The 23,867-nt window shown below is 41.7% G+C and overlaps 1 protein-coding gene across 1 annotated transcript in view; it reads right to left on the bottom strand.

Annotated features, from left to right (window-relative positions):
* Nucleotides 1-23,867, bottom strand: part of TNFSF11 (TNF superfamily member 11) — a 39,708-nt gene that overhangs the window by 7,843 nt on the left and 7,998 nt on the right. Inside the window, exon 2 of the mRNA XM_082246314.1 lies at nucleotides 5,106-5,201. Within this exon, the coding sequence (XP_082102440.1) occupies nucleotides 5,106-5,201 (96 nt within the window). The remainder of the gene's footprint in view (nucleotides 1-5,105; nucleotides 5,202-23,867) is intronic.

The raw sequence follows: 23,867 nt of genomic DNA, 5'->3' as shown, positions 1-23,867 counted from the left end.
ATACAGTGATCAAGCAGACAAAATTATGTTTATATACTGTGTGTGTAGATAAACAAATTGTCAAAGGTATTAGGATGCCTGCCTTTACACATACATGAACGTTAATGGCATCCCAGTCTTAGTTGGTAGGGTTTAATATTGAGTGTGTCTGTGGGAATGTTTGACCATTCTTCCAGAAGTGCATGTGAGGTCAGGCACTGACGTTGGACGAGAATACCTGGCTCGCAGTCTCCGCTCTAATTCATCCAAAAGGTGTTCAATTAGGTTGAGGTCAGGTCTCTGTGCAGGCCAGTCAGGTTCCCCCATTCCAAACTCACTCTTCCATGTCTTTATGGATCTTGCTATGTGCACTGGTGTGCAGTCATGTTGGAACAGGAAGGGGCCATTCCCAAACTGTTCCCACAAAGTTGGGAGCATGAAATTGTCCAGAATGTCCTGGTATGCTGACACCTTAAAAGTTCCCTTTACTGGAACTAAAGGGCCAAGCCCAACCCCTGAAGAACAACCCCACACCATAACAAATGGATGAGCGAGTTTGGGGTGAAGGAACTTGACTGGCCTGCACAGAGACCTGACCTCAACCTAATTGAACACCTTTTGGATGAATTAGAGCGGAGACTGCGAGCCAGGTATTCTCGTCCAACATCAGTGCCTGACCTCATATGCACTTCTGGAAGAATGGTCAAACATTCCCACAGACACACTCAATATTAAACCCTACCAACTAAGACTGGGATGCCATTAAAGTTCATGTATGTGTACATGAACAGAGTCCTAATCTCAACCCTGACAGAAGATCTTTGGGATGAATTGGAGTGGAGACTGCAAGCCCGGCCTACCCGTAAAACATCAGTGCCTGACCTCACAAATGCGCTTCTGGAAGAATGGTCAAACATTCCCATAGACACACTCCTAAACCTTGTGGACAGCCTTCCCAGAAGAGTTGAAGCTGTTATAATTATCTGGCAGAAAAACATCCTCATAGATTCAAAGAACTTGTATTGTGGCCTCTGCTCTCAATGCATTACAACTTGTACTTGGATGATTATTTGTTATTATTATTGTCATGTTTTAGGCTACGTTCACATCTTGGCGTTGCTATTACAGGCGTTTTTATGGGCGTTTTTTTCAGGCGTTATTTATGGGCGTTTTTGCAGGCGTTTTACAGGCGTTTTTTGTGCAGGCGTTTTTAGATTGAATAGAGACCAGTGGAAAACCTGCAATCTGCCCAAAAAGAAGCTCATGTACTTTTTTGAGCGTTGGGTGTTTTGCTCATGGCGTCAAAACGCTCAGATGTGAACAAGGGCCATTGAAATGAATAGGATTTGTCTTGTTGGGCGTTTTGAGAGCTGATCCTAGAGCAGAAAAACGCCCCCAAAACGCCTACATGTGAACAGAGCCTTAGGTTTAACAAGAGTAAAGTAGAATCCAGGTCAAAACTTTTGGGGTAGATAACAGTTACAATGTCTGTCTTTAAGGCTCCATTCACACCTGAACGTATCATTTTCAGGTGTTTTGTCTGGGCTCTTTACAGGCGTTTTTGGGCTTTTTACAGGCTTTTTTTGGGCTTTTTTACAGGCGTTTTTTTCTGGCTTTTTTACAGGCGTTTTTTTCTGGCTTTTTTACAGGCATTTTTTCTGGCCTTTTTCAGGCGTTTTTTGCAGGTGTTTGGAGGAAGGCATTGACATCTAACAAAAACGCTTGTAATCAGCCAAAAAAGAAGCTCATGTACTTTTTTGAGCTTCAGGCCTTTTTCTTCTGGAGACAAAACGCTCAGATGTGAGCAGGGGGCAGTGAAATGAATGGAATTTTACTTGTTGGGCGTTTTTAGACTTCAGAGATGAGCGTTTTACGAGCTGAAATACGCTCAGGTGTGAACAGGGCCTAATATCTGATTTTTTTGCTGTTTGTCTTCCTGTTAGGAATATTACCCACCACTTCCTGTTCCAGTGACAAAATATAAAAGATGTCTCCTCAAAGGGGACACAAAGACACCAACAAAAACCCTTACAGAGGTTCTAACTGTTCCCCAAGAAGGTTTTTATTGATGTCTGTATCCCTTCAGGAGGCAGAGTCCTCTTTTGTAGGGATGATCAAACTTTTCAAAAGTTCGGTTCGACCAGAACACCAGAACTTTCAGAAAGTTCGGCCCAGATTTCAGAACCCCATTGAAATCAATGGGACCCGAACTTCGGTAATCAAAAAAAACAATTTTAAAGCCCTAGTCCCTAGGGTTCTGGGTCATGCCCCAGAGACTATTAATCACACAAAAAAAAGTTCTTAAAAATTGTCATTTTTGATAGAGAGCCAATTATTGAAAAAATTATTGAAAAAAAAATGAGATTTCTTTGGATTTAGTGTCTGGGGGGTCTAAAAAGTGTACCTGTGAAGTTTCAGCTCTGTAGCATGTCCAGAACCAGAAAAAAAAAAGATCATTTGTATTAGAACACTTATAGAACAGGGATATGGCTCCGCTATTTTCACACCTTGCCGGCTTTGTAGCAAGCGTTCTTTTGGGCATTTTTTGGGGGTTATTGGAGGCAGGCATAACATCAGAACTTATGTGTAGGGGTATATATACACACACACTTATATGTATATATACACATACACATATATAGGTGTGAAAGTAGCAGAACACTATACTTGCGCTAATGAAATAATTAACACCCATATGGCTTCTCTCCTTTCACACCTATATGTGTGTATGTGTATAAATACATATAAGTGTGTGTGTATATATACCCCTATACAGAAGTGCAGATGTTTTGCCTGCCTCCAAAGACCCACAAAAAATGCCCCAAAAAAACGCCTGCAATAACACACCTGGGCGTTTTTTTTTTTGGCGCAGGCGTTTTTTTGGGCATTTTTTGTGGGTCTTTGGAGGCAGGCAAAACATCTGAACTTCTGTATAGGGGCATATCACACACTTATATGCATTTATACACATATATAGGTGTGATAGGAGCGGAGCCATATGCCTGTTAATTATTTCATTAGCGCAAGCATAGTGTTCTGCTACTTTCACACCTATATATGTGTATGAGTATATATACATATAAGTGTGTGTGTATATATACCCCTATACAGAAGTTCAGATGTTTTGCCTGCCTCCAAAGACCCCAAAAAATGCCCAAAAAAACGCCTGCGCCAAAAAAACGCCCAGGTGTGTTATTGCAGGCGTTTTTTTGGGGCATTTTTTTAGGGTCTTTGGAGGCAGGCAAAACATCTGAACTTCTGTATAGGGGTATATATACACACACACTTATATGTATATATACACATATACATATATAGGTGTGAAAGTAGCAGAACACTATAATTGCGCTAATGAAATAATTAACAGGCATATGGCTCCGCTCCTATCACACCTATATATGTGTATATGTATAAATACATATAAGTGTGTGTGTATATATACCCCTATACAGAAGTTCAAAAGTTTTGCCTGCCTCCAAAGACCCCAAAAAAATGCCCAAAAAAAACGCCTGCAATAACACACCTGGGTGTTTTTTTTTTGGCGCAGGCGTTTTTTTGGGCATTTTTTTGGGGTCTTTGAAGGCAGGCAAAACATCTGAACTTCTGTATAGGGGTATATATACACACACACTTATATGTATTTATACGCATACACACATATAGGTGTGATAGGAGCGGAGCCATATGCCTGTTAATTATTTCATTAGCGCAAGCATAGTGTTCTGCTATTTTCACACCTATATATGTGTATGTGTATATATACAGACATGTGTGTGTATATATACCCCTACACAGAAGTTCAGATGTCATGCCTGACTCCAAACATGTCTTCAAAAAAACCCTATAAACGCCTGCAGCAAAAAGCAGGCTGACAGGCGAGAAGCCATATCGCTGTTCTATAAGTCACCTAAGAGAAACAATTTTTTCTCTATAGCGGTCACCCTGAAATGGAAGGGTTTGGTCACCCTGCCATAGCAATCAGTGTCAGTTCACCCTACACTACACTACGGTCACCCTGGCACTTAACACTTTCCCTACAGAAACTAGATTTTTGAATCTAACTAAAGTGGAAAATAGCACCCTAACTACACTAGATATCCCTTTCCTCACACTAATAATTGCTAAATGACACTTTTGAAGCAGAAGTAACAGAACTGCTTCCACTCTCTTCCACGTCCCTGTATTACAATGCTAGGAATTTGGCGGGCTATCTTATATACTGGGGGGCGTATTCACTAATGATTGGCCTCTGGACCCTCTAGTCACTCCAATCACATTCCTAGCATTCTCCTGCCCCCTCAATTGGCTTTTACTGATGGTTCTGGTCCAATCACAGGCTTTTAAAGCCCAGTTCCTGTCCCATTGCATTTTGGTCGGTTCTGGTTGCCGAATTCCGAACTTTTTCAGCAAAAAGTTCTAAATTTGGCCGAACCTCGAACAGTCAATGTTCGGGTCGAACCGAAGGTCGACCAGAACCGTTCGATCATCCCTACTCTTTTGCTGTCTCACAACAGGATTTAAACAGAAATCTCCCCTATGGGGACATGGTCATAACAATCTGACTATGCTTCTAAGCTTTTTGACTTTGACTGGAATTAGACTAAATTATTTTGATTGCAATAGCACTTAAAGCGGTAGTATCCCGCTTTTTGACACTTTTACCTACAGGTAAGCCTATAATAAGGCTTACCTGTAGGTAAAAATAATATCTCCTAAACCGGCATGGTTTAGGAGATATTTACAGTGCATGCAGCCGCTCGCGCGAGCGGCGCATGCGCTCTGAAGGTCCGGGGAGACCTTCAATTTATTTGCTGGGAGCTTGCTGGAAAATCACTCCCGCGCGCATCGCGGCTCAGGCCAATCATCGCGCCGGAGCCATCTCTTCCGGCCAATCACCGCGCCAGAGCCGCCGAACCCGGAAGAGACGGCGAGGGATCATGGTAGCGCCCGCAGCGATGTCCGGGGGTCCGTGTCCGGGCTTCGTTCTAAGGTAAGTTACACATAATGGGCTAGTATGCGATGCATACTAGCTCATTATGCCTTTGTCTTGCAGGTTTTTTTTTTTTATTTTAGGGTTTACAACCGCTTTAAGTAAAAATATACATTACATTTTTACATGAAAATACCTTTTGAACGGCTGCACTTAATGCCTCTTTCATTTCTTCACATGATTTTAACCTTTCCTTATCACAGTCTTTCTCACACATACATCTTGGTTCCATCTATATATATAAAAAAAAAAAAAGATTATTAGAAGGATTAGAAATACTTTTGACCAGCTTGAAAATATGTAGACTGTAATCAAGTATATGAATCTTCATTTTCATATATATATATATGCTGGCCTGTAAATCTACAGTTCTGGCAATGCACAGCATTATTATTGTTATTTATTACAAGTACGTATATAACGCCATCAATTTACTCAGCGCTTTACATACAGTATCTCAAAAAAGTGAGTACACCCCTCACATTTCTGTAAATATTTCATTATATCTTTTCATGTGACAACACTGAAGAAATGACACTTCGCTACAATGTAAAGTAGTGAGTGTACAGCTTGTAAAACAGTGTAAATTTGCTGTCCCTTCAACACACAGCCATTAATGTCTAAACCGCTGGCAACAAAAGTGAGTACATGTGAACATGTCCAAATTGGGCCCAATTAGCAATTTTCCCTCCCCAGTGTCATGTGACTCATTAGTGTTACAAGGTCTCAGGTGTGAATGGGGAGCAGGTGTGTTAAATTTGAGTGAGTGAACAGCTTATATAACAGTGTAAATTTGCTGTCCCCTCAAAATAACTCAACACACAGCTAATAATGTCTAAACCGCTGGTAACAAAAGTGAGTACACCCCTAAGTGAAAATGTCCAAATTGGGGCCAATTAGCCATTTTCCCTTCCTGATGTCATGTGACCCGTTAGTGTTACAAGGTCTCAGGTGTGAATGGGAAGCAGGTGTGTTTTGGACTGGGCTGCAGAGCAGTATTCCAACATTATAACGACCCCGTACACACCTCCAAGACTACCACTGCCTTGCTAAAGAAGCTGAGGGTAAAGGTGATGGACTGGCCAAGCATCTCTCCAGACCTAAACCCTATTGAGCAGCTGTGGGGCATCCACAAACGGAAGGTGGAGAAGCGCAAGATCTCTAACATCCACCAGCTCTGTGATGTCATCATGGAGGAGAGAAAAAGGACTCCAGTGGCAACCTGTGAAGCTCTGGTGAACTCCATGCCCAAAGAGGGTAAGGCAGTGCAGAAAAATAATGGTGGGTACACAAAATATTGACACTTTGGGCCCAATTTGGACATTTTCACTTAGGGGTGTACTCACTTTTGTTGCCAGCAGTTTAGACATTGATGGCTGTGTGTTGCGTTATTTTGAGGGGACAGCCAATTCACACTGTTATACAAGCTGTACACTCACTACTTTACATTGTAGCAAAGTGTAATTTCTTCAGTGTTGTCATATGAAAAGATATAATAAAATATTTAAAAGAATGTGAGGGGTGTAATCACTTTTGTGAGATACTGTATATATTTTACATTCCCATTAGTCCCTGCCTTCAAGGAGCTTACAACTCACAAAGAACTCTTAGAGTGAAATTCAGTGCACTTTATTCCTCTCAGACCAGTAGAAATGGTCCCCCAAAATCTGCTGACACTTCCAAGAGTATTGATCTCTTAGTCCACCAGAACTTTCACTGATTTCTTCTGCTGATCTCTGCATCACTACTGTCTACTGCAAGGATTTAAGGTCAGTAGGAGTAACCATTAAAAACTTTGGTTGACCCAAGACATTGACACTACTGGAAGTGTTTATTTTCACAATTATTTTGAGAAAGCATTTTTACTGAGCATGAGGAACCAACGAAAGCTGTGGTTGACATAGTACATTGACACGCCTGTGTGTCTATTTTTCCATTGAATTTTTGAGAAAACAGTTTTACTGAACAAGAGGAACCAGTGAAAGCTGTGGTTGATGTAGTACATTGACACTCCTGAGAGTGTCTATTTTTCCATTGAATTTTGAGAAAGCAGTTTTACTGAACAGAAGGAACCAGTGACATTTGTGGGTGACCTAATACATTGACACTCCTGGTAGTGTCTATTTTCCCAGTGAATTTTGAGGAAGTATTATTACTGATCGAAGCAGTGACCAGAGATGCAGACAGCAGAAGAGGTAAATACTTAATCACTTCTTAACAGGTAATGGATTAGGTTGATATACTGTATAAAATCAGCAAGAGTATACCTTAAACATACCAGAAACACAAGAGAGGAAAGATATAAAGTAAGTATATGAATAAATACTATTTATACTTTCAAACAAGAGTAGAATCACGTTATCATTCTTTAAAAGGAAAAGTTACCACTTCCTCCTCATAAACTCATAGGAAACCAGCCAAAAGATGCAAAATCCACAACCCACTATGGGAACCTGGTTTTGCCTATTTAGAGTTTCCACGAACCATAATATCCGGTAAGATGCGAGCACAGTTTTCTTTCAGTTGTACTTATAAATACAACCACTGCCTGTGTAACAACACTTTCTGCTGTTAAATGTTTGTTTCATTTGAATAACACAGTTGTACAAGGACGTAATAATTTACTTATGTTTATACTCAGGATCCTGTTGACAGAAAGATCCTGCGTAAAAAGTTCCAAAAAGACCTTGTGTAAATGCGCATCAAGGCGCATAAACATGTGTATGTGTTGTACATGCAGAAAAATCTTCATCCGCTTCTAATTGCCAGTGTTTCAATATACGTGTGTAAATATACGTCTGAAATGCACAAAATGTCTATTTTTATTTTATGGCTCTGTACTCAATGCTGTATTACTGACCTTTACGCAGCTGTTCCATAGACAACAATGCACCTCTACTCGGATCAGCAAAAAACTGCCGTGTGCAAGAGGCTTAAAATCTGTTTAAGGCAAACCACAATGTATGAATTGCAGGAACCCCCTACATCTATCAATCTCCTTTTCGTGATCTGAATAAATGCCTAGTATGCCAAAATAAAATATGGCATACTACACCTTGGGCATTATCATTGCTCTTTGGACCTCCTGTTCTTCCTTATTTAATGATTTTCTTATTGATTGTCTGGTGTTATCCACAAATGTAAAAAAGACTAGGATAATTGCCAACTTTTGTTCTTTAGAGGGGGACAAACAATCCTGAAGCAGTAATGACGGCTTAAACAATGGCAGAAGAAAGCACAACATTTTTATGCATCCCCAAATTAAAGTGTCATATCGGTTTATGGCTTAAAGTTGCCTCTACCCAAATCAACGGCAACATGCCAATAATAATTTGTCTAAGTTTATACATTTTTTTCTAAATAGAGATCATTGTGTGATACTGAAGAATTGCAAGAATCAGCAGTATCTTCCATCTTGCTGTTAGTGTCAAAAAAGTATAATGGACAGTACTCAATTGTTTCAATAATCAGCACAACCCAAGTTTCAGCTTATCCCAACATGTTAAAAAACATGACAGTAATAGATATACAAGCTATAACCTCTCTTAAAAATTGCGTTTGAACCTAATCCGTATTTTTGAAATGGTACATACACATAACAGAAGTAGGAAATTAGGACTGAAGAGCTGCACACAAGAAAAAATAGTTTGAAAATAGATTAAAACAAAACAAAAAAAAAAAACAGTCATTCACAGTCTAATTTTTTAGAGAAACAAATTATTTTTAAGTGAAGATTTAAATGGATATTTAAAAGAAGATTTTATTTTTTCTTTGCTGCATTTCAGAGCTGCTGATGTCATACAAGCTCTTTGCAGCCACTTCCTGTCCACATGCATGCACTCCATTGATAGCTATATTGTATTTATCAGATCCATTTTCCTCATGGGGACAACAGTGTACAATAACTACGAAAAAAGTTGAAATTGCCACATGTAGGGAGAGATTTAGTAAAACTGCAAAATCTTGTGCAGTTCTGCATAAAAAACAATCAGCTTCCAAGTTTTATTATCAATTCTTAAAGCGGAGTTCCCCCCAAAAGTGGAGCTTCTACTGATCTGCTTCCTTCCCCCCTCCAGTCACACATTTGGCACCTTTCAAGTTGGGATGGGGGAACAGGTACCTGTTTTTGACAAGTATGCTTCCCCACTACCGGGAAACAGCTCCGAGATGCCCTTACTTTAGAAAAGAAACCCCCCCCTTCCCCCGCCGCCGGCCAATTACAAATTGCGCCGCACTTCGCGCATGCACAGTAGGGAACCGGCTGTAAAGCCGAAAGGATTCACGGCCAGCTTCCCTTATAACGAATGGCGGCACCAGTACCTGACAGGTTATCCGAAAATCGGCTAGGGCGCAAACATCATGGACTCCCTGGACAGATAAGTGTCTATATATTAAAAGTCAGCAGTTACAGTTTTTATAGCTGCTGACTTTTAAATTGTTTTTTTTTTTCCCCAGGTGGAACTCTTCTTTAATTGAACAGGCTGAAGTTAGAAGCTGATTGGCTACCATGCACAGCTGCACCAGATTTTGCACTCTTCAATTTTAGTAAATCTCCCCCATAGAGTCTCCATCAGAGGCACATGTGACAGAGTGACAAGGGAAGAGCACCAATGAGTAATAGACAGAGTGTTGTCACCCCAGGTAGAGCTTAACCCCCATCTTATACCTCTTGCCCATTCAGTGGCCTTTTAAAATCTAATACTTTCTAAATCACTTTAAAACTCCTCTAACTATGCCGCCCATCTCTCTCATCAATTTTGTTCCAGAGGTGACAATCAGTGAACCAGAGCTGCAGTCTGTGCGGTCATAACACTGTGCAGTATTCTGGACCCTAAGAGGATCCTGCCACTGGACAGCCAATAGGATGTGTCTAGGTCACCAAGGCAGTGATGTGGACACTTGAAGAAGGACCCTTCTCCTCTACAGTGAAGTCAGAAGACTTGGGATCCAACATGCCATGTGAACATAGATGTAGGTAAGTAAATGGGGATTTTAGCTCAGGATTTTTCTTGAACAAACCCATTGAATGCTTAAAGGACAGGGCAGAATCTCACTGCACCAAGTTTAAAGTGCCGTGGGTCCTGTAGCCCTGGCCCATGTTCCAGGGTCCTGTAGCCCTGGCCCATGTTCCAGACTGGAATGCTGGAACATTTGTTTCAGCACCCAGCTCTAGATCTTTACAGCAGCATTGATGAGTGTAGAAACGCCCAACCTGACAGTAGCTGCAGTTGCTGTGGCATTAATAAACAGGCAGAGGGTGGGACAAGAATCTCTAGCACAGTTAGGTACTGTAAGCATTTGTCACTAATATTCTGGGGGGGGGGGGGGGGGGGTTCAAAGGCAACTACTGCTTTGGTAAGGGAAGAATCCACTAGTTATCAATGGCTTTGGGGGTGGTGATCAACTAAAATTCAAAACTTGAAGGGAGGAAAATCGAATTGCCACTAACCACTTATGCTTTAGGGGTCTATTTGCCACTGACCAATAATGTTTTGGGAGAAGGAATCCAATTGTCAATGATCATACTGGTTCTAAAGGGGATCTCACTACCAATGATTTGTGTGGTATTTTCTCTACTGCTGTGAACTAGTAGTGTAAATGCACTATGTTACATACTTCTGACCCCCTGCACTTTATGCTCATTTCTTTACACAGTCCTGGCCACTTCACTCTATACACTATGTTGTATGTTGCATTTTCCTAACTGCTGCACATGTTATGTTGAACGTTACATCATTCTGAACAACATGCTTATTGTCTCATCATTTGCTGTTTGCTAAGTACTACTTTATTTAGACTCTTTCCCAAGATAGGCTTAGACAAAGCTTTACCTCCATGTCAATAGCCCATGTGCCAGAAAACATACAGTATATAATGGAAAAGTTTCATTTTTTACATATGATCCTTTTTGTTGATGTTTATCTGCCTGGGACTCTTACTTGTAGCACAGTATTTAGGTAGTATTTTGTAGGTACTAAGACAGCGACATGTGTGCAAAGTATATACAGCAAGTAATAAAAACGTTGTTAAAGGGCAAATTAACTCAATTGCATAAAAAGAGACAGCAGCACTCACCAACACCTGGAAACTAGTGTAGCGACTTAGAGGGATTGTAAAGGCAGAAGGTTTTTTATCTTAATGTATTCTATGCATGTCGATAAAAACCTTGTGTGCACAGCAGCCCCTCAGCCCCCTATTACTTACCTGAGCCCGTGTTTATCCAGCGATGTTGCAGGATGTCTAAGCTGTCTGGAACTCCCCTCCTCATTGGCTGAAACAGCAGCACGGAGCGACTGTCTCCACCCGCTGTCAATCAAAATAATTCAGCCAATCAGGAGAGAGGGGCAAGTCTCCTGATTCAGACTCCATGTCTGAATGGACACTGGCAAGCTTCTTGCTGAGGGGGCACTCAATGGGAGGAGGGGGCCAGGAGCCAAAGAGGTACCTGAGAAAAGGAAGATCCAGACTGCTGTGTGCAAAACCACTGCATAGAGCAGGTAAGTATAACATGTTTGTTATTTTATTTTTATTTTTTTTAAATGAGACTTTAAAATCACTTTAAATAGTAAAACAAACTGTGTTATGCTGCCTCAATGTGTTATAAAAAATGATCCTATCCCTTAAAGATCAAATTATTATGCAATAAATAGTGCTCACAAAAAAAACAATATTTCATATGTGAATTAAATATTTAAATTTGTGAAACAGAAAATCCAACAGATGAAACTAAGGTCGATGAACAATCACACAAATAATGTCCCATAGATGTGTAATCATGTAGGTCACAGGTGTCAAACACAAGGCCAGAGGGCCGAATGCGGCCCCCCAGGCCATTTCATGTGGCCCTGGCACCTCTCATGCAGCTGTGGCAGCCCCCTTATCTCTGCCCCCACTATTTCTCTGTAGTCGGCAGCAGAGAGGGCAGAACTCCATTGCCAGATCCTGCAGTACTCTGTGCAGCTGCAGAAAGGCTTGTCTTTGCCCCCCCCTCCTCTTCAGCAGTCCGCATCAGCGAGGAGGGCAGAACTCCTCCTACAGAACCTGCACCTCTCTGTGCAGCCGCAACACCACCTTGTCTCTGACTCCCCAGGTCTCAGCATTCAGAAGACTCTGGAAGTTGACTACAGCCCTTCTCTGGTTCTCCTCCAGACCCTGCACTTCTTCCCAGATCCACCCTCTGGTAAGGGGGTGCATTGTGATGTAAGGGTGTAAGGGGGTGTGGGGTGCTCTGGACATCTAATCTTACAGATATAACCGGCCCTTTGAGGGAAACCATAATGCTGATGCGGCCTGCAATGGAAGTGGAGTTTGACACCCCTGATGTGGGTCTTCTGTGCTTTAATAGTAATTCCAGTGTGCCTCCACCAAAGAAGTAATAAGGCTGCTTACATGATTCCCAGACCCCAATACCATGAACGCGTGTTTCATCCTAATGGGTGTGTGCCACGGGCATAGGAGTCATAATATCTGCCAGAGAGATAGGAGTGGTGGTTTTTTTGAAACCTTTATACCTACACTGTCTTGTGAGTAGTTTTACCCTGCTTTTAAAATAAAGGAGGCACAACTTTGCTACACTATGGACTTTGTTATGTGCCAATTCTGTTGTTGCTGTAAACCATTGTCGGAGGAAGTGTTGAGCACATAGAAGGTTGCATTTGTCCATTTAGAGTTAACTGGGGAATGCAGAGCTCGCTTAGCATTCCATGGTATAGGGGTCTGGGAATCCGGTAAGTGGCCTTATTACTTCCTAGGTGGAGGCACACTGACATTACTATTAGACAACAGTAAGTGGATCAACCATAGGACCAAAGCAAAGCCAATGAAGTCAGGAATCAGCAAATTCCTGCCTCAGACAAGAGCATGACCACGACTTCACAGAGTAAAGTGCACACTCCTTACATATTGAAAAAGGTAACTGTATTTGTAAAACATATGTAATACAATGAAATATTTCCTCAAGATGAAAGTAATTGCAATACAAAAATAATAAAGCTTGAAAACCTGAGATTAACATTGAGTCTTTCTGCTCCACACATCCTGTGACGGATTTTTGTGGTTAAAAGAATAAGCAAGTATAGTAGCAGCTTGCAAAATCTTGTAAACTTTCACTCTTCTTTCATTTCTTTGTGGCTTTCCAATGCATTCTTTTCAAAAGATCTGAAAACAAAATCTAAAAAACGTTGTATTTTGCTGCAAAGAATGGGTTTTTAACAATACTGCAGAAGCTGAAACTTATTCAAAGTCATTGTATAGTTCTTGGTCGCACATTTTTTTCCCATCATTTGTAGAAATACAATCATTTCATATAAGCGGATTTCACACTGTCACAATATCCTAAACCAAGTTAGGACAAAGAAAACATAACATGTCCTAAGCATAAGAGGTGATCCTAGTGGACAAGTGTTGACTTGGGTACCAAAGTTTGCCTACAGAATGCATTAATGAAAATCTGGACCTGACTATAGGCTTCAAACAGGGTCTTATGCAGAATCCCCATCTATCAACAATAATGAATTAGAAATCTTTGAAGGATGAGTTCAATAAAAGTAATGATTTGGTTTAATAAATCCCCCACCCCCTGTCCTGGGTGCAGAATGTCAAGTTAAATACTTTAATCCCTATTTCAGCAATCTTCATTGTGCAGCCCTGCATGATAAGGCACAGTCATTTCTTCCAAAAACCTCCCAGTGACTCTTCTTCTTAGTGTGCATGTGTGCTGCGAAAGCCATTCATTCCTTTGGGTGAGCCTTATGCTGGCCATACACTATACCTTCAAACTAATTTTCGAAAAACAAACACTCGCCGTTAGAGCAAACAATCGTGCCTCATATAATGACAGATAAATCGCTCAATGGACATAAAGGATTCAGTTTTTTGTTAGTTTTCAACATATACCTAATGCAAACAGTTTGGACGAGAAACACATTAACCTTTCAATTTATCATTTGTTCTGGAGAAAATTTCCAAACTTGTCCTTCGTTTTTTCGGCTCCAAAAGTCACAACCGATAACCAATTTGTGCCCATTAACTGCCCGAAAAACTAAATTACTGTCCAAATTACCAAATTTTGGTTAATCTTTTGTATAGTGTATGGCCAGCATTAGTCCAGCTGTTCTGCAGAATACGGCTCATCCATAGGAATGAATAGAGCCATGGTACACATGTGCACTAAGAAGAGGAGCTGCTTTGAACTTTTTTTTGTGGGAAAAGCTGTGCGATTGCGGGCAGGGTCACACAATGAAGATCAATGGAACAGGGAGAAAGGTGAGTATTTAACCAGGAGAGAGATTTATTAAAGGACCAGTTAATTAACAGTAAATTTGTCTTTTAAACTGAACTTGCGTCTAGACTATGTATACAAAGGCTACATTCACATGGCCCAAATGCAGCTATGAAAATGTTACTGATCATTAGGGAAGCAACAAAATTTCTAGCACAAATGATCAGTAAATAGATCAATATTTGAATGTGTAAAAATTGTCCTGTTCTTTTTCTCAATAATATACATGTACCATGGCGATTTCTGGATTTTTGCTTAGGGATCTGAACGTAGTGCATGTTTTTGCACTTGTGTTAATGTCTGCATTGGAAACAATGCAGCTGCATTCAGATCCTTAAAGCGGAACTTCACACAAAAGGGAAAGTTCTGCTTGTTTGCATCCTCCCCCCTCCACTCATTTGGCACTTTTTGGGGGTTGGGGGAGTGGGTACCTGGTTTTCACAGGTAGACGCTCCCACTTCCAGTCAAAGGCACCCGCAGCAATCTGAGCCGAAAGTTTTGCCCCTCCTCCTTTCCCCTCCTCCTTCTGGGACATCACAGGATAATGCACAAAGCTTCGCACATGCGCAGTAGGAAACCAGCTGTGAAGCCACAAGACTTCACTGCGGGTTTCCCTTACTTAAAGCAGAGTTCCAGCCTTTTCTGTGTTTATTAAAAGTCAGCAGCTACAAAAAGTGTCCCACCTGTCCCACGGTCCAGCGATGCGGCCGCCCGAAGCCTCGATCCTCTCCCTCTGGTCTCGGCGGCGCCGGTATCACTGGTGTGGGCACCTGTCTGACAGCTTGCGGCTTCACAGCCGGGTACGCACTGCGCATGCGCGAGTTGCGCTGCGCGTCTTGATTGGCCGGCAATCTTCTGGGACCTCTGACATGTCCCAGAAGATTGCAGGGAGGGAGGGGGAGAGGAGAACTTCTGCTCAGGGCGCCGTGGTGCTCCGAGCAGAAGTGGGAGCGGGTACCTGTCAAAACTAGGTACCCGCTCCCCCTCAAAAAAATGACATGCCAAATGTGGCATGTCAGGGGTTTAGGACTACCTAAAGCGGAAGTTCCACTTTTTGGTGGAACTCCACTTTAAAGTGGGAGTAAACTCCTGTGTATTATTTTTACCTACAGGTAAGTCTATAAAAAGGCTTACCTATAGGTACAGTCAATATCTCCTAAATGTGCACCATTTAGGAGATATTTACTTTATATGCAGTGGGTGATGTCACCAGCTCATGCGCTCTGAAGGAACGGCATACCCGTGCCGTTGCTTCAGAGCCGTGCTGTAAACGGTGACTTCCACGCGCATGCACTGGAGTGACATCATCACCGGCTCGGCCATTCATATAGCCAAAGCCTGCAAACCCAAAAGAAAGACTGGGTGAAGACGGAAGCGTTTTCAGCGATGACGGTACACCACTGGTGGGTTTCATTTTCAGGTAAGTGTTTCTTAATGTGCTAGTATGCGATGCAACCGCATTTTTTTATGGGCGTGTGAATAATGCCTAAAGTGTTTACATATTCTAAACACGCAGTAAAACATTTTAAAGTAAACCCTTTTCACATTCGTAGCCTTATGCCTTATTCAGACTTTCATTTACTTTAGGGGCAGTGAAATCTTTGAGGACCAGTTCACACCATAGAAACACAGTCCGGATGCGTTCCAGATGCTTTTCTGCATGCATGCGTGTTTATGCCACGTTTCTGATGCAGTCCAGTGCATTTTTCCCCCCTCTTTTTTCTTAATCTTAAATAAGGACATGTGCGTTTAGGTGCGTTCAGGTGCATTCCAGTGTGCTTTTGATATGTTTTAAAGCATTCCAGTACAGTCCAGTACAAGAAAAATGCAGCATGTTCTACTTTTTTTTCTGGAACTGGAATGCATTGGAACTGCAAGCACTGGTGTGGACTATGCAATTAAAAACTATACAACCAACTTTCCATGCGTTTGATGCAACAACAAAAAAAACGCACTGTACTACATGTGGTGTTAACTGGCCCTTAAAAAGTTTTATTCTTGCTCTTTCTATTGCACCAGAAACTTAAATGCTCCAGGAAAGCTCTTTTAATGCTGAGCTATCCAAAATGGCCACAGCTGATCAAATGGCTTTGTGTGCCATTGAGAAGATGATTAGCTACACCTGATTAAGTTTACAAATCATTTTAGGAGGCGGGTGATCCTTTTCCTAGCTTAAAGCGGAGTTCCACCCTAAATTGAAAGTTCGGTCCATCTTCTTGCTCCGGGTCACCTGAAAAACAAATGGATAATCGCCATTTTTTTTTTTTTTTACTCACCGTGTTTAGAAGAGAATATACTTACCTTACTTCCTCTTCCTCCCCTTGGCGGCCACGGCGAGTCGTCACTTCCTGGCTTGCAATGATTCCTGGGAGCTGAACGTCATTGCTCCCAGGAATCAATGCGCCTGCACCGGCCCCGACGTCAGTTCTGATGCAGGCGCCGTCATACCTTGTTTTCAGCTTCTGGGCATGCCCAGAAGCTGTGCAGGGATGACGCTGCAGCCCTGGAAGTGACAGCGGGGCCGGCGCAGTGCATCATGGGACCGGAGAGGACGGAAGAGGACGCGGAAGAGGATCGCGCTGGCTTCAAGCTGCCCACACCTGAGATGGCAGCGCTGGAGAAGACATTTTCAAGGTAAGTATTTCTTCTTGCAGGTAAGTGCAACCCGGGACAGTTCAGAGGCTATCCATTGTGGAATGCACTAGCCCTGACTGTCCCGGGGGGTATTTTTATGTATTTTTTTTGGTTTTAGGTTGAACTCCACTTTAATGATTCTGGTTTTGAATTTCTTTAACTTTAACTTTTTCTGACATGTTGGTGTTATATCTTTCATATAACACACCTTGTCTTGGAGGCGTGTTTGGGGGTCATTATCATGTTGGAATACTGCCCTGCGGTCCAGTCTCTGAAGGGAGGGGGATCATGCTCTGCTTCAGTATGTCACAGTACATGTTGGCATTCATGGTTCCCTCAATAAAATGTAGCTCTCCAGTGCCGGCAGCACTCATGCAGCCCCAGACCATGACACTCCAACAACCATGCTTGACAGTAGGCAAGACACACTTGTCTTTGTACTCCTCACCTGGTTGCCATGACACACGCTTCACACCATCTGAACCAAATAAGTTTATCTTAGTCTCATCAGACTAAAGGCCGTACACACGATAAGAAAATCTGAAGGGAAATTTCGTCTGATGACAGATCTGCCGATTTTCAGATTGTTAGTATAGTGCTTTCAAAATCCTGCTGTGCAGGCTATATAATTTTTGTCGTCTGTCAAAACAACGTCCGATTTTCGTCTCATTATTACAGATTTCGACGGAAAAAAATCTTAAGAGCAAGACTAGGCATGCTCAGAGACGAAAGAACACATACAAAACAATCCAACACATGACATCACTTCTGAAGTAGAATTCTGTCGTACGGGGAAATTCGTATGAAAATAACCTCTTCACTTTCCACATCAGACTAGCATGCCACAAAAAACGGACGACAGATCCTTCGATAATCTGATCGTGTGTACGGGGCTTTAGAGTTTCAGTAATCCATGTCCTTAGTCTGCTTGTCTTCAGCAAACTGTTTGCGGGCTTTCTTGTGCATCATCTTTAGAAGAGGCTTCCTTCTGGGACAACAGCCATGCAGACCACTTTGATGCATTGTGCGGCGTATGGTCTGATCACTGACAGGCTGACCCCCCACCCCTTCAACCTCTACAGCAATACTGGCAGCACTTATACATCTATTTCCCAAAGACAACCTCTGGATATGACGCTGAGCATGTGCACTCAACTTCTTTGGTCGACCATGGCGAGGTCTGTTCTAAGTGGAACCTGTCCTGTTAGACTTCTGTATGGTCTTGGCCACCGTGCTGCAGCTCAGTTTCAGGGTCTTGCCAATCTTATAGCCTAGGCCATCTTTATGTAGAGCAACAATTTTTTTTTCAGATCCTCAGAGAGTTCTTTGCCATGAGGTGCCATGTTTAATATCCAGTGACCAGTATGAGAGCGTAAGAGCGATAACACCAAATTTAACACACCTGCTCCCCATTCATACCTGCGACCTTGTAACACTAACGAGTCACATGACACCAGGGAGGGAAAATGGCTAATTGGTCCCAATTTGGACATTTTCACTTAGGGGTGTTCTCACTTTTGTTGCCAGCGGTTTAGACATTAATGGCTGTATGTTGAGTTATTTTGAGGGGATAGCAAATTTACACTGTTATACAAGCTGTACACTCACTACTTTACATTGCAGCAAAGTGTCATTTCTTTAGTGTTGTCACATGAAAAGATATAATAAAATATTTACAAAAATGTGAGGGGTGTACTCACTTTGTGAGATACCGTATATCTTTCACTTGGATGTTATAAATACAGCTGGATAAAACAAAAACTGTGTCAGTCTTCATTTTAGGCTGCAAAGCAACAAACTGTGAGTATTTTAAAGGGGATGTTTCTTTACTATACCCACTGTAAATAATTAAATGTCCATACTCTGTTTACAGGTGCACGTTAAGGATGAATTCCACTTATTCATTTACTAAATCTCCTTGTGTATGTGAACATCTTAAAATGTCTTATATTGTTACCATACAATCTAAAAGCAGAGCTTGTATACATCCGGATAGAGGAAATTTGTCAATATGTTTGTAGAATCAAGAAGGTTATTCTTACTGTATATGGCAAGTATTCTCCATTTTAGGTTAATGAGATATAAAACAAGCCCTCTCTGACATCCGTAGCTGCAAACACTGTGGAGTAATTCAGCCTCATCATTTGAAATTCCATACCATAGCCTGGTTACAGTTACATTTTAGGTAAACAGGAATTTTCGTAGGGGATACTTCCAGTTTAAAGGTGAGAAATACAGCTGCTTTTCTGTTTTTAACAGGGGCGTAATTACAGGGGTTGCAGGGGTTGCGATTGCTACCGGGCCCCATGGCCAAGGGGGCCTGTGTGGCTCCCCTGTACACCTGGATAGGAGGGGTGGCGGGGGCAGCATGTCGAGAAATCACTGTCCTCCTTTTTCCTCCTGTAGCTGCAGGAGAAAATGGAGGAGATTGGTTCCTCTGTATGCTGCCCCCGCCGCCCCTCCTATCCAGTTCACTTGTATTCTTCTGTCTCTGGGCCCCTGCGTGCTCCCCTGGTCCCCCCCCCACTGTGCTGCCCCCCCCACTGTGCTCCCCCCAGGCTTGAAGGGAAGGGCCCCGGCCAGGGGTCCGGGGGGCCCTTCATGGTTTCTTGCACCGGGGCCCTGAAGGTTCTAGTTACGCCTCTGGTTTTTAACCACTTGCTGTCTGCCCCATAGCAGTTTTACTGCTACAGTATGGTATCTGTGCAAAGCAGGGACATGTCTTTTCCTTGTAAAAGCACCTCTCATAGTACACAGAAACACTAGCTAGGCACACAGTTAACCCTTTGGTCGCCCTTGATGTTAACCCCTTCCCAGCCAGTGTCATCAGTACAATGACGGTGCATATTTTTTAGCACTGATCACTGTATTAGTGTCATTGGTCCCCAAAAAGTGTCAAAAGTGTAAATTAGTGTCAGAATGTCCACCACAGTATCGCAGTCCCGCTATAAGTCACTGTTTGTCGCCATTACTAGTAAAACAAATAAAAATATCTCATAGTTTGCAGACGTCATCATTTTTGTGCAAACCCATCAATATATGCTTATTGGAATTTTTTTCTTTTTTTTTTTAACCAAAAAATATGTAGCAGAATACACATTGGTCACAATTTAAAAAGAGATTCAATTTTTTTACCATTTTTTATTGGGTACGTTTTATAGCAGAAAGTAAAAAATATTGTTTTTTTTTTTTCAAAAATGTCTGTATTTTTATGGTGATCAAATACCACCAAAAAAAGCTCTATTTGTGGGGGAAAAAGGACATAAGTTTTTTTTGGATACAGCGTTGCACATTCGCGCAATTTTCGGTTAAAGTAAAGCAGTGCAGTATCGCAAAAAATGGCCTGGTCAGGAAGGTGGGTAAATCTTAGGTGCTATCACAGCTAGATTATCCAGGGCAATTGATTCTTATTATGATGCAAAAGTAAATAAGCCAGCGTGCGCCTCTTCAAAAATGAGTCTACAGTGGTATTGTGTTAACTGGTCTTACAGTAATTCTTCCATCAACATGCTTGAAAAAATAAGACTTGGTTTCTAGGGTTACATAAAAGAAAACACGAGAAGTACTATGTATCATGAGCCTTGGTGGTGAGCCTCAATTTCAAATATAATACATAATACAGTATATTCACAGTAAAACCAGCTTGAAGTTCAACTCCAGCCAAAACACAAATGTATAGGTTTGGGAAGGGTTAGGACCTATGTGGTGTTGCTTTTACTGCCTGTGTTCTCATTTGGGTGATTTGTCCTCATTTCTTAAATTATATTTAGAGGACAAAGACAGGAGTACAAGCCTGAAAATGTGCTGACCCTTCTCTATTGAAAACCTAAAAATAAAGATTTTGGGTAAGCTTTATCTATAAAAATATGGTTGCTTATTAAGGAGGAAATTACAATAGTTTTTAGGAAAATGAAAATCTCTTTTTGGTTTTTCCCTGTCTCAGAGACCCAACAGGAAGTGAGAGGACATCTGCTCAGACAGTTGTCACCAGACCAGGTGTCCCCATTGAAAGATTTCCTCTCACCTTTGTTCTGGTGGTTACTGTGAATTTTACATCAATCACTTTCTGTCCCAGTATGGATGATTATATAGACATATAGAGAGGAGACTATCAAATGTGGAGAAGTGTAAGGTTTTGCACTTGGGGACTAGAAACATAAAAGCACAATACACGTTAGGAGGGGAACCCTTGGGGGAATCAAAAATGGAGAAAGATCTGGGAGTCTTGGTTGATGATAGACTAGGCAATAGCATGCAATGTCAAGCGGCAGCTGCCAAAGCCAGCAGAATATTAGCATGCATAAAGAAGGGGATGTATTCCAGAGATAAATCTATAATCCTTCCACTTTATAATACTCTGGTCCGAACGCATCTGGAGTATTCTGTCCAGTTCTGGTCGCCAGTCCTCAGGAGGGATGTGTTGGAGCTGGAGAGAGTCCAGAGAAGGGCAACTAAACTAATTAGGGGATTGGAGGACCTTAATTATGAAGAGCGTCTGCAATCGCTTGATTTATTCTCACTGGAGAAGAGACGCCTGAGGGGGGACATGATAGCAATTTTTAAATATCGCAATGGGGATCTCAGCTTAGAAAAAAAGCTGTTCAGTCGAAGGGATTTCATGAGGACTCAAGGGCATACAATGCGATTAGAGGAGAAGTGTTTTAACCTCAGGCAACGTGGGGGGTTCTTTACTGTTAGGGCTACAAGATTGTGGAATTCTCTACCACAAGAGGTGGTTTTAAAATTTAAAATTATAAAAAAAAAAAAAAAACTTGTTTCATTTTGTATAGGGTGGGGAACTTTTCTTAAAGTTTTTATTGACATCTTTGTCCCTAATTTGGAGAATTACTTCTACTTTCTGTTAAACTTGGAAACCTGTGACAACTGCATTCCTAATTTCTTATATGATCATTATTGGGACAGGAAGTTAGGAAGAATCTCCCCAGTGAGGCCACAAACAGAAATGAAATCCTGAAAGTAATTTTAAAGTAGCTCTAAGCCCTAACTAGATGACATTAAAGTGATACACTGCCCGGCCAAAAAAAAAGTCGCCAAGAAAAAAAAGGTCACACACTCTAATATTTCATTCGACCACCTTTAGCTTTGATTACGGCAAGTATTCGATGTGGCATTGTTTCGATAAGCTTCTGCAATGTCACAAGATTTATTTCCGTCCAGTGTTCCATTCAATTTTTACCAAATGATGGGAGAGTCGGACCACTGTGCAAAGCCTTCTCCAGCAAATCCCAAAGATTCTTAATGGGATTAAGTTCTGGACTCTGTGGGGGCCAATCTATGTGTGAAAATGATTTCTCATCTTCCCTGAAGCACTCTTTCACAATTTGAGCCCAATGAATCCTGGCATTGTCATCTTGGAATATGCCCGTGCCATCAGGGAAAAAAAAAATCCATTGATGGAATAACCTGGTCATTCAGTATATTCAGGTAGTCAGCTGACCTCATTCTTTGGGCACATGCAGTAGCTATCCATTAGGATAGTTACTGCATGCTTAGTTTAGTTAGTTGCTTAGTTAATTCCAGATGGCGTCTTTTTTTTTTGGCCGGGCAGTGCATTAAAGTCTTTTTTTTTTTTGTTTTGTTTAAAAATAAAAAACATGTTATACTTACCTGCTCTGTTTAGTTTGCACAGAGCAGTCAAGATCCTCCTCTGTTTGGGTCCCTTGCCAGCCCTCCTGATCCCTCCTTACTGCTGAGTGCCCCCAGAGCAAACAGCTTGCTATGGGGGCACCTGAACCGAGCTGCTGCTCTGTGTGTCCATTCAGACCCGGAGCCATAGATCGGCCCCACCCCCTGTCTCTCTCCTCATTGGCTCACTGACTTTGATAGCAGCAGGAGCCAATGCAGCCCATTGCTTTATCTCAGCCAATCAGGAGGGAGAGTCCCAGACAGCTGAGACTCTTGTTCAACATTGTTGGATCTAGATGGACCTTAGGTAAGCATTAGGGGGGCTGAGGGGGAGGGCTGCTGCACACTGAAGGTTTTTCCTCCTAATGCATAGAATGCATTAAGATAAAAAAAAGCAACAGCCAGAAAGGACACGTAGTGCTCTGGATTGAGACAAGTACACACTATAGAGGGATGTCTGAGGTTTACAACCACTTTAAGTGCCGTGTATGTTGTATGTATGTTGTTATCTACATGCAAACACTCCAACAGCAGCTGCACATCATTGTTCAAGATGCGCTCCCTGATAATGACCATAGTGGAATATGCCTGCACCATAAGCATTGGCACAGCCGCTTCTAGTCTCCTCTAGAAGTGCATCAAAGAGGGTAACAATTCAGAAGAACAATTGAGTGGAAGGAACCATAGCATGGTCATTCCATAACAGGAAGTGCCAGAAAGGGGACCTCCATGCCAGGATCACCAGGTATTTGGCTTTAAGGAGGACTTGCTAAATAAATGATCTATGGACTACTAGCAGTCCTCAGACTGCTATGGAACAAGCAAAAATAAAAATAATTAATAAAATTAGCCAAACTAAGCTATAGCCTATAAAAATACTTTTCTCATATTCCTTCACACATTTTGCGAGCAAAGACATTAGCAGGTGAATACATAGAGGAACCCTATAAACTCTAAAAAAAGACAGTTTAACTTTTTCAGAAAATATATCCCCTGATAACATTGTGACAACAAATATCTATTACTATTAATTAAATTACTATTTCAAGGATCAATATTCTTCATGTTGATCTTACTAAAAGAACACCTCTATCATAAACCGATCATTTGGTTTTATGTTGTTTGTAAATTTAGAAACATTTCAAATAGAAGCTGCAGCCATCAAAAAGCCATAAGATAACACCCCTTCCTCCTAATGGATTCTCATAAATGAAAGGGGAATCCAGAGAGTAGAATGGGCCATCTTTGTGATGATCTTGTCAAAGCAGCAGAGAAAAACTCCTGCAGGGAAATCTTACCAATTGAGTCTCCAAGGCATGAAAGTAGGGGGCAGGTGAT

The sequence above is a fragment of the Pelophylax lessonae genome, assembly GCF_965119305.1.
Source record: "Pelophylax lessonae genome assembly, chromosome: 2".
Classification (NCBI taxonomy): Eukaryota; Metazoa; Chordata; class Amphibia; order Anura; family Ranidae; genus Pelophylax; species Pelophylax lessonae.
The sequence above is the reverse complement of the archived record's forward strand: the minus strand, read 5'-3'. Positions and strand labels throughout refer to the sequence as shown.